Genomic DNA, 12,400 nt, shown 5'->3' with positions numbered 1-12,400 from the left:
GTGACATTCTGAAACAGAGCATGATCCCCTCCCTTCGAAAACTGGGCCTCATGGCAGTTTTCCAACAGGATAACGACCCCAAACACAACCTCCAAGATGACAACTGCCTTGCTGAGGAAGCTGAAGGTAAAGGTGATGGACTAAACCCAATTGAGCACCTGTGGCGCATCCTCAAGTGGAAGGCGGAGGAGTTCAAGGTGTCTAACATCCACCAGCTCCGTGATGTCATCATGGAGGAGTGGAAGAGGATTCCAGTAGCAACCTGTGCAGCTCTGGTGAATTCCATGCCCAGGAGGGTTAAGGCAGTGCTGGATAATAATGGTGGTCACACAAAATATTGACACTTTGGGCACAATTTGGACATGTTCACTGTGGGGTGTACTCACTTATGTTGCCAGCCATTTAGACATTAATGGCTGTGTGTTGAGTTATTTTCAGAAGACAGTAAATCTACACTGCTATACAGGCTGTACACTGACTACTCTAAGTTATATTCAAGTTTCATGTCTATAGTGTTGTCCCATGAAAAGATAGAATAAAATATTTGCAGAAATGTGAGGGGTGTACTCACTTTTGTGATACACTGTATATATATATATATATATATATATATACAGGGTTTGGACAAAATAACTGAAACACCTGTCATTTTAGTGTGGGAGGTTTCATGGCTAAATTGGACCAGTCTGGTGGCCAATCTTCATTAATTGCACATTGCACCAGTAAGAGCAGAGTGTGAAGGTTCAATTAGCAGGGTAAGAGCACAGTTTTGCTAAAAATATTGCAATGCACACAACATTATGGGTGACATACCAGAGTTCAAAAGAGGACAAATTGTTGGTGCACGTCTTGCTGGCGCATCTGTGACCAAGACAGCAAGTCTTTGTGATGTATCAAGAGTCACGGTATCCAGGGTAATGTCAGCATACCACCAAGAAGGACAATCCACATCCAACAGGATTAACTGTGGACGCAAGAGGAAGCTGTCTGAAAGGGATGTTCGGGTGCTAACCCGGATTGTATCCAAAAAACATAAAACCACGGCTGCCCAAATCACGGCAGAATTAAATGTGCACCTCAACTCTCCTGTTTCCACCAGAACTGTCCGTCGGGAGCTCCACAGGGTCAATATACACGACCGGGCTGCTATAGCCAAACCTTTGGTCACTCGTGCCAATGCCAAACGTCGGGTTCAATGGTGCAAGGAGCGCAAATCTTGGGCTGTGGACAATGTGAAACATGTATTGTTCTCTGATGAGTCCACCTTTACTGTTTTCCCCACATCCGGGAGAGTTACGGTGTGGAGAAGCCCCAAAGAAGCGTACCACCCAGACTGTTGCATGCCCAGAGTGAAGCATGGGGTTGGATCAGTGATGGTTTGGGCATATCATGGCATTCCCTTGGCCCAATACTTGTGCTAGATGGGCACGTCACTGCCAAGGACTACCGAACCATTCTGGAGGACCATGTGCATCCAATGGTTCAAACATTGTATCCTGAAGGCGGTGCCGTGTATCAGGATGACAATGCACCAATACACACAGCAAGACTGGTGAAAGATTGGTTTGATGAACATGAAAGTGAAGTTGAACATCTCCCATGGCCTGCACAGTCACCAGATCTAAATATTATTGAGCCACTTTGGGGTGTTTTGGAGAAGCGAGTCAGGAAACGTTTTCCTCCACCAGCATCACGTAGTGACCTGGCCACTATCCTGCAAGAAGAATGGCTTAAAATCCCTCTGACCACTGTGCAGGACTTGTATATGTCATTTCCAAGACCAATTGACGCTGTATTGGCCGCAAAAGGAGGCCCTACACCATACTAATAAATTATTGTGGTCTAAAACCAGGTGTTTCAGTTATTTTGTCCAACCCCTGTGTATATATATATATATATATATATATATATATATATATATATATATATATATATACATGTATATATACATTTAACATGTTAGCTATGGGTGCTTATGTCCATTTTAGCTTGTAACTTACTAATAATAGAAGTGTACTAATAAATAGTGTCCACATACTTTCTGACATATATTGTATCATCATTATATTTAGAACTGGACAGATAGTCATGCTGGGAAATGAGTAATAATTAATGGAAGTGTTTTAACAGCCATGGTAACCCGTGTAGATCCTCTTAAGAGTGCTAATGTGTTATTGTTTTATGTGTTACTTGTGCTTTCTGTGAATGTGGATTTAGTTCCGAGTCGCTTGGCTAACTCGTTTATGTCCGGCTTTAGTAAAGAAGACGTTTCTTGGATACAACAAGTCCTTGTGGGGACCTTTGGAGATGGTGGAGAAGCTGTGCCCAGAGGCGGGAGAGATCGCTGCCAGTGTTCGAGACTTACCCGGCCTCAAGTATGCCCACTAATACAGCTGCTTATTTACTATTATTATTTACTTATTTAATAATATTTCTATAGTACACTATTTGACTATCAGCACAGTTTGTTTTAGATAAGGCGTCCATTCAGCTTGGTAATTAGACAGTGTATGGCCAAAAGTATTGAGACATCTGCTAATTATTGAGTTCAGGTGTTTCAGCCACACCCACTTTTAAGAGGTGTTTAAAATCTATGTTATCAAATCATTCATTCATTCATTTATTAAAGCAATAAGCCACGAGAGGCCGTGCATTACTGTGATTTTAGCATGGGGATGACGTTTTTGGCACGACGCGAAGCGGAGTGCCTAAAACTTCTTTCCCCGTGCTAAAATCATAACAGTAATGCACGGTCTCGAGTGGCTTATTGCTTTTATAAAACGGCGGTCAACATAAAATATAATAAATACAACAATGTTTAATTCATAAATGTATTTATTGTGTATAAACTTACAATAAAGCGTTCTTCCGCGATGCAAAATAGTTCAATTAACAGTGTTGCTAGGCAACATGAGGGCGAAAATAACATTAACTTTTGTATTCAGTGGCGTGTTAATATGGAATGATGTGAGGTGGTCATAGGTGTGAGTTTATCGGGGATTTTACAACGGCTTCGAACGCGGCTCAGCCAATCAGATTTTAGGACCGGAACTATCCGTTTTATAATGTCTGTTGTACCACCGCTTTATCAGGGCAAACACATTCACACACACCCATACCTACACTCAACTTTAGTATCTCCAATTAACCTTACTGCATGTATTTGTACTGTGGGAGGAAACAGGAGCATCCAGGGAAAACCCACACAGACACAGGGAGAACATGCAAACTCCACACAGAAATGAAACCAGAATTAATCATATGCTTTTAACTCCGTGGTAACAGTTTAGGAACAGAAATTAAAGGACCCATTACTCCAAAACTGTAGCTCAAAGTTTGTATTTGATTGTATAAACAAAGAAAGAACAATGTCTGGGACACATTTCTTGCGCAGTAGTCTCTAAGCCATAACGATGTAAAGCTCACTTGACTGTGGACAGTGTTACCTATGTTCTAGCAGCTTCTAATTCAAGAGTATCTTCAGTTAATCTGACCGCATGTCTTTGGTGACTGCAATTGCAATTGCTTTGTGGGAACAGTTTAGGAAAAACTTGACATGGTGTCTATAAAGACATGGTGTGATGATTTTGGTGTGGAGGACTTTAGCTTCCAGAAAAAAAGACCTGATGAACTGAAAGACTAAATTCAAGCCACGCCTTCTCATCCAAAATCAGCGCCCGACCTTAAAAATGCTGTTTTGACTTAATTTGAGAAATTCCCAGAGTCACACTTCAAAATCTCATGGGGAGCTTTCCCAGCCATGCACTGGGTACCAATTCCTTATTATTATAATTTGGAATGGGATGTCTAAAAAACTCATGGTAAGGTGTACACATATTTTTGGCCATATAGTGTATATTTTATTAGCTAAATATGATTTATTATTTTGGTTTCAGATTTACAACGGTGTATTAGGGCCACTGTAAAAAATATTTTTAAGTTTTGATTTCGAGATTAAAGTCAAAATGATTTTGAAGATAAAGTTGAAATATTATGGCCAGAGAGTGTGCAGCCGTCGTAGGCTTGTCAGTTCAGAGAAGCACGGGTCTCAGTACCTGGATCGGCACGCAAGCGCTGAGGGCATCTTTTAATGAGTGTTACTGTGGTTATCCAGTAACCCGTGATTATTTTTGGGTGGCTGTTTGTATTGTACATTTCCATCCACATGACATGATGACTAAACCTGTCAATGCAATCATTTATAGCGATGCCATACGGCTTTAGTTTATCGTACAAGTCCATAAGGCTCTGTTAAAGTACTGGTGCCGACGCAGACGCCGAGCGCACCGGTGGCGCACGTTCTTCTAAATAAACACAGTTTATTGCAAAGCCGTTTCAGCATTATGCTAATAACAAATTGGTGCTGATGTGCAGGAGATCAAGGATTTCTTTATTTGTGAAACCGAAGTACAAATCATGAACATCCCTCATTTTAACACAAGGAGGTTGCTATGGCCATAATATTTCGACTTTAATCTCGTAAATATTTTGACTTTAATCTCGTAATATTTTGACTTTAATCTCGTAATATTTTGACTTTAATCTCGTAATATTTTGACTTTAATCTCGTAATTATTTTGACTTTAATCTCGGAATATTTTGATTTTATTCTCAAAATATTTTTATTCTTTAAAGTGGCCCTAATACACCGTCGTACAGATCTGTTCATCTCAAACTGTAACCTCTGTCCACATGTTTGCTGAGTATCCATGCCGTCTTGCAAACTCCAAATAAGATGTATTGACTTTCCCCACTGTAAAATGATTTAGTATTTTGTAGATAAATAACAAATAAGCACAGTTATATTTGTTTGAGATCCTGATTGTAGCACTACAGCATGTGGAAGAGTTTAAGATGGGTTAATACTTACTGCAAGACAATGTATGGGAATATAAATACAAATATAATGTTGTTAGACATGTATAAATATGACACCACAGTATGCAGTATCCTTCAGTTCTGTCTATAAGATTAAGGCACCCAAAAAGAGAATATTTTGCATTTAAGATCCTCACGTAGTATTTGTATAATCATTATAATTGAATCTAGCTTGCCAGTAGACAGATTGAACCTGCACTCCACTGTGGACACACTGCTTTCCGGTTTGCAGGTCTGCTTTTTATAGATAAATTAAGCAAAAAGAGGAAGTGGAAATTTCAGTTCATGTTGTCTGAGACATGAAACTTGCAAATGCTGAAAAAAGTAATAGTCATGGAGAGCAGAACTCGCCCCTCAGTATTGGTGACTCTGACACTCATCAAAAATGCTTTAAACTAGAAAACAAAGTATCACATCTCAGTATCACAAATAGTCACGGTATCTTTAAATAGACTATATCTTACTAGTAAAAATGTATACTGCCATGTACATCATCCACTGCACTTCAGCAAGGATTGGAGCGAAGTTGCTGATGACAAAGCATTGCCAGTATATAAACATCACATTTATACTTTCTTCACATTTCCTGTTCATGTCTAACAACTTACTTTTATTATTATTAATCAAATCACCACAAAAGCCAGATCTTTATTTAATTAAAGATACCCAAGTTAGGTACCATAGCAGTATACTACAAATCCGATCCCAGACAGTAGAAAACATGCTAATAAAAAGGAAATCAGTGACTTCTGTCTGTTGTATAAATCAATACACTAATTTCTAATTTTATGTCTGCAACACAGTCTTAAACAGTTGTTACATGGGCAACGTAAGACTGGAAAGTCTGTTAAATGGTTAGAAACATTTATGAAAGGCTCAGTTATTGTCTAGCAAAGATAGGTCAAAGTTCACCACTGTGAAAGGTTCACCACTTTAGGAACAGTGATTCTCTATGCACAGTTGCAAGACCTTTCAGGATTTCACCATCTACTGTACAAAACATTATTTTAAGATTCAGAGAACCCAGATTAATCTGTGTACAAATGACAGGGCAAAAACCAGAAGCATTAAAAACTGACATGCTTCTGTAATAATTAAAAACGACCTCAACTAGTGAAGAGACATAACATAAACATAACCACTGACCTCAGGTGAGCCATAAAGTTCAGACTAGCACACAAGAGGGCCTTATAAGCAAGTAGCCACACCTAATGTCATCAAAAACAAACACTAATAAAACAAAGATTATTATAATTCTCTTTGCTCACCACCTACTATGTTTATTAGAATGAATTAGTTTAACAAAAAAATACTTATTTTATATACTTACTTTTCATTCTATAAGCTTGGTACTGTGCTGTGACTGGTTGTTAGTGTGCCACACAGCGCCATGGGTCCTGTGAATTTTGGTTTGATCTCTGCCTCTGGTCACTGTGAAAATATCTTCATGTTTTAATGTGGGTTTGATCTGACTGATCTGGTGGTTTCCTCCCATCCTCCCAAAAGCTTGAAGCTGTATTAAACAGTAAAAGGGACATCAGTTGGTAAAAAGGTCAGGATTTAAGAAATAAAGGAAGAGGGTGTAATTTTATAATAAAGATAAAAATAAAGATCTTGTGTAAATGTGCGATTGTTTGTTTCTTGATGTTCGATTAGGTGTGTTAAAATCTTTCATGTGTTCCCTGTTTGTGGTTCCTTGGTTAGGCATTTGTTGCAAACTGTAATTCTGCTGTCCTTTCAATAACCTTGAAAAACAGACATCACAATCACATATTGGATTAACAAAGGGAAAAAGTAAATCTCCTATTTATCACTAAAGTTAATATTGTACTTCGTATTTTACTGTATGAAACAAGGTTTTTTTATTTGTGTTTGTGTCTGTGGATTTGATCAGGACTCCACTGGGCCGGGCGCGGGCATGGCTAAGACTGGCACTGATGCAGAAGAGATTAGCCGACTACCTGCGTGTACTCATCACCAGAAAAGACATACTCAGGTAAGAGACTCTTCATTTACCTCATAAGGCCCTAAATGCCTTAATTATTTGTTCACAATGAGAGTTTCTATTGGTGTGTTAGTCACAGCATTCAGGACCTAATCTAGAACCTTAGGCTGCATTCACATAATGTGTGGCTAAAACCACAGTAAGGTGGCGCACATATTTACCGCTTTGACACTCTGCCTGTCAATATGGTGAATTGTTTTTAAGCTTGCTGCTTAATTGTGTTGCCATGCACCACGTGAAAGGTAACAATGAAACCGGTGATCAGGTCTATCTGCAAATCACAATGAGCATTAATTACATTGGCCATGTGTGCCATTCACACATGATTGGGGTATAGCTCCTATCACGGCATTGTAAGATGGTGAGAGATGTACTCTCAGCCCCCCCCCCTCCTCGGTTCAGGGATGGTCGTTCCCTCTTCACATAGATGGCCTCTTTGACTCCTCGTTCAAACCAGCATTCTTCATGTCAAGGATCTGCACGTCTTGGAACATAAGATTGGTGATCTTATGTTGATGATCGGCGGTGATTAATTGATTCAACTTTGTGGATTTGTGTAGCTGGATTATTGAGCATGCATCAAGAGACTTGGGGGTGTAGCTTTTGAGGAACCATAGAGGGATAGTATTTAGATGGATTTTCAGTTGCTCATTGAAGATAACGTTCATCCAGATCTAGTGATCGACCGATTAATCGGCCGGCCGATTAATCGGGCCGATTTTTGGCATTTTTTAGATAATCGGCATCGGCCGATATATGTGCGCACAAGGCCGATATTTAAACATTGCCTCCGTCAGCTCAGTGACTGTATACAGTCATTGGTCTGGCTGTTGTTAGAGCGCCCCGTGTGTCCATTTTGCCACTCTCCAGGCAGACGTCAGTGAATGCACAAGAACAAGGATTGTAATCCTCCAGCCTGGAGGTTTAAGCATATTTGTTCATTCTTAAAAACAAAAAGATACTGCTATCTGCTTGTGTATGTTAAGTGCACTGAAACCTTTGAAATAATTTGTATTTTATTTAAAGTTTTAATTTTTTTAATTTAATTTTTTGAACGGCCAAAAGAGCAAACAAGAATATACAGTGATAAATAAATGTTTACTTAAGATCATTAATTCTGTTTTGTTGTATTATTATTATTATTATTATTATTATTATTGTATTTTTTAGTTGTAAAAAAATGGTATTATCGGCTTTATATATCGGCCATCGGCCACTTCTTTCGTCTAAATATCGGTATCGGCATCGGACATTAAAAAACCCATATCGGTCGATCACTATCCAGATCCCATAGTACTGGTGACGCCATGTATTGCCCTGTACGTTTTTCTGTACATTAATAATTCACAGATGCACAGATCATTATTTATTCAGTAAGCCTTGTATAAACTAGTGAGTAAGCGTGCATAACAGTTTCTTTATTGTATGTAAAAATGCATTACATGGCCAAAAGGTATGTGGACATTTTACCATACAAATCCATGGGTATTAACATGGAGTTACCCCTACACTCTCCTCCCTTTATTAATTAATAGGGGTGCATTCTTTTAACCATAGTGGATAACCCACAAACTCACAGTCAAAATAATATACAGTAAAGACAACTGCAGTTGTGTAAAACTCGTATTTCTCTGCCAGGGTTTGAGAGTGAATTTTTAAGTGGACGAACAGTTCTTTACATTTTCTTAAAATACTTCTCTTTAGTCAGAAATTTCAATGTCAGTCCTTTTTTTGTGTCATGCAGTGATTTCTATGAAAGTTCTGCAGTCATGCTGGAGGAGGAGGGAGCCGTTATCGTTGGTCTCCTGGTGGGACTCAACGTCATCGATGCCAACCTGTGTGTAAAGGGTGAAGACCTGGATACCCAAGTATGGGATTTATTTTTATTGTAGCCATTAGTTACAGTTACTTATATTTACACCAGTTGTTATGTTAGTATGTTATCAGATACATTCACTATACAGACACACTCTCTGCATACACTATACATTCACTGTAACAGATATTATTTGTGTGGTACGTGCACTTGTACAAAACATGTATTTCATGGCAGCTTTGGGATTTCAGTACTTTATACAATACACAAGTTTATATTGGGTGTTCTAATAAAATATGTTTAGTCAGAATTGTACAGACAGCACAACACTGAATTTGTTTTTACGTCACAAAGCTTTATTCACTTCAATCAGTCACATTTGATATCTAGCGTCAAGCTTGTGGCAAAACTAGTAAATCCTTGACCATTTCACATGGTACAGCTAAATTTGAACCAAATGTATTGCTTTCCTGGCACAGAACACTTGTTTTATAAAATGGGATTAAGTGTGCAGTTTTGTTATATTTATTTTTCAGGTTGGGGTGATTGACTTCTCCATGTACTTAAAAAACGACATTGATGATTACAGAAGTGAAGAAAGGTAAGAACTTATTATTTATTTTAAGAATTGTAGTTATACAGTATTATATAGTGTGATCTGGGTGACACGGTGGCTCAATGGGTAGCACTGTTGCCACACAGTAAGATGGTTCGATGCCCTGGGGCGGTCCGGGTGCTTTCTGTGTGGAGTTTGCATGTTCTCCCCGTGTCTGCGTGGGTTTCCTCCGGGAACTCCAGTTTCCTCCGACAGTCCAAAAACATACAAGTGAGATGACATTAAACTTGTGAACTGATGAATCTTGTGTAACCAGTAACTACCTGTCCTGTCATGAATGTAACCAAATTGTGTAAAACATGATGTTAAAATCCTAATAAATAAATAAAATAAATAAATATATTGTGATCTACAGTGTATTAGAACCTGGATCTTGGCTGTTGTGGGCTAGCGTAATAAATCACTGCACCACTCGAGCTCCTCTGTATAGTCATTAACACCTCTATTATGTTGTGTATATGATGTCTTATCTCTGTTTAGCGTTGTAAAGTAAGTTTGTCACTAACAAGTGTAATGATATCTCACTGTGTTTTATAGAAATGGCCAAATTGCAGCAATACTGGATCAGAAGAACTACGTCGAAGAACTAAACAGGCAGCTTAAGTACGTTTATTAGCATTTCATTAGCATTAGCAAAGTTTCCTAGAGTTTTTTTATCTAAAGCCAAACTATTCCTTGTTTTAGTTCCTCGGTTCAGGGTCTGCAGGGGCGTGTCGACTCGTTAGAGAAATCAAACTCCAAACTGATCGAGGAGGTATTGAGTTTTCCAACCGTATATTAAATACCATGAAGTCACCTGTGAACCTCAATACAGCATCAGCTTTGTTTGTTCTGCTCTTGTAGTTGGCAATAGCGAAAAACAACATCATCAAATTGCAGGAAGAGAACCACCAGCTGAGATCGGAGAACTCGCTGATCATCATGAAGGCACAGCAACGACTCGAGGTATTGTGGGAGTATGTGCTGTTTGGAATTTGTGCCGTTTGGAAATGTATTTACATTTTTTACCATTCTTAACTTCAGGTTTTGATTTATTTCTTTATTTCTAACAGATTTTTGTATTAGAAACCAAACCTATTAAAATAGATCAACATTTATGATATTTGGCTAAGATCCATCGCAACCAAGTTAACTAAAAAAAACAAAAATTAATTGTGCAACTTGAGTGCATTTGACAAACCATTTAGTGTGTATATATACAGTATATATATGTATATATATAGCTGTCAATCAAAACGGGATTCAGCCTCTCGACTGATCCTCCAATCATCTTGCAGAAGCTCAGCGTCCAGCCCCACCCACAGCTCCATTCACCCCCAGAGACGCTCAGCGTCCGTGGCATTTATCCAATGACCGGTGAGTTTCGAAGCAATGAAAAAAACCCGTTCCATGCAGTCCCATTGAAGTGAAGAGACGCTCAGCTTCTATGGGCAAATGCAGGTTGCCATGAATGAGTCCCATCAGGAGACCAACAATAACCGCTCCCTCCTCCTCCAGAACTGAAAAGTATATTATAGATATAGATATAAGAAAATGTAAAGTATTCCTCCACTTCCCTATTTAACCCAGTTCTCCACGTTCACATCGTCCCTCTGAGTGACTCACGGTGTTTAATCCCTATTGTGAAATCTTGCATGCTGCTTCAGTTTGGGTACAATTTGTGATCGAAGCCCGGCGATGGATTGGCAACCTGTCCAGGGTGTTTTCCTGCCCTGCGTCCATGTATTTTGGTTGGAATCGGACCCACTGCTACCCTAACCAGGATAAAGTGGTTAATAAAAATGAAATAAAAAATAAATGTTAGTTAATATCAGGGATTTTTTTCTAAATAGCATAAAAACACACAACAACACACCAGCCTCCCTATTCAAGCCGAGAATATCAGATTTATTTATGTGTTATTTTTTATGTGACGTTTAGATGTTTAGTATGTGCTTTTCAGCGTGTTGTTTTAAATAATTTCAGTCTGTAAGTATCAGGTTTTGCTCTGCTGTGTACAGGCGACACAGGGCGATGTCACCTGTGAGCTGGACACGTACAAGCAGTCCCGGCAGGGCCTGGACGAAATGTACAACGAGGCACGGAGGCAGCTGAGGGAGGAATGTCAACTCCGGCAGGTCTGTTCTCAGCATCACTGCTTTTTAATGACCTTTAATCACAATTTTTCCATCTATGAAACACCCTAGCGACCACCTAACCTAGTTAATGACAAATGTCACTAAATTAAACATAAGTAAATGATCCCTGCATGTGTTTCAGGATGTGGAGAATGAGTTGGTGGTGCAGGTTAGCATGAAGCAGGAGATGGAACTGGCCATGAAGCTCTTAGAAAAAGACATCCATGAGAAGCAGGACACTCTGATCGGACTTCGGCAGCAGCTAGATGAGGTTAAAGCCATCAATGTGGAAATGTACCAGAAAATGCAGGTAATGCTGCTACTCAAGTTAAAACAATAACATTGGTGGACTATATAACATTATGTTTGTCATAAACCTGCAGAAGGTGGATTGGCTTGGCCAAATTGCTGATGCTCTTCTGTATTTTCTGTATATACTGTAATTTACTGGTGTCAAATTCAAGTCAAGTCAAATGTATTTGAATAACTCAATTTATGATTATCTTGGTAACTGTCTGATCTATTTATTTATTTAGATTAATTAATCAGGTTATTGTATACATATAATAACCCCCCCTCCCATTTTTATGTTTCCAGCAGCACTTTATAAAACAAAAATACCATCATCATTTTATGTGAGTCCTGTTAGAATAACTACGTTTAATTTCATAACTTGTTGCAGTCCTCTGACGATGGCCTGAAGCAGAAGAATGACATGATTGCACGGCTGGAGGAGAAGACCAATCAGATAACAGCGACTATGAAACAGCTAGAGCAAAGGTGAGTGTTTACATGTTCTGTCTGGCGTAATGCTGAATCACACTCGGGCAGTGCATTCAGTCTGGTTTGAGCAGCGGAAAATGTCATACCTTAGATTTAGAGGCTGAACATTGTTGGAAACATTAATTTTAATATGAACTAATTGGCATTTTAAATATAAAAGAATAAGCTGTGCTGGAAATGGCAGT

At 38.9% G+C, this 12,400-nt stretch overlaps 1 protein-coding gene across 3 annotated transcripts in view; it reads left to right on the top strand.

Annotated features, from left to right (window-relative positions):
* rufy2 (RUN and FYVE domain containing 2) overlaps positions 1–12,400 on the top strand; it is a 30,353-nt gene that overhangs the window by 9,655 nt on the left and 8,298 nt on the right. For all 3 annotated transcript variants that reach the window (XM_062995554.1, XM_062995553.1, XM_062995556.1), the window contains 10 exons: positions 2,258–2,375; positions 6,773–6,874; positions 8,628–8,751; positions 9,236–9,300; positions 9,853–9,918; positions 10,000–10,069; positions 10,159–10,260; positions 11,316–11,432; positions 11,575–11,742; positions 12,115–12,212. In XM_062995554.1, coding sequence (XP_062851624.1) covers positions 2,258–2,375; positions 6,773–6,874; positions 8,628–8,751; positions 9,236–9,300; positions 9,853–9,918; positions 10,000–10,069; positions 10,159–10,260; positions 11,316–11,432; positions 11,575–11,742; positions 12,115–12,212 — 1,030 coding nt within the window. The remainder of the gene's footprint in view (positions 1–2,257; positions 2,376–6,772; positions 6,875–8,627; positions 8,752–9,235; positions 9,301–9,852; positions 9,919–9,999; positions 10,070–10,158; positions 10,261–11,315; positions 11,433–11,574; positions 11,743–12,114; positions 12,213–12,400) is intronic.

The sequence above is a fragment of the Trichomycterus rosablanca genome, chromosome 5 (genome assembly GCF_030014385.1).
Source record: "Trichomycterus rosablanca isolate fTriRos1 chromosome 5, fTriRos1.hap1, whole genome shotgun sequence".
Taxonomy (NCBI): Eukaryota; Metazoa; Chordata; class Actinopteri; order Siluriformes; family Trichomycteridae; genus Trichomycterus; species Trichomycterus rosablanca.
Note: the sequence above shows the minus strand (reverse complement) of the source record. Positions and strands in the feature narration are given on the sequence as shown.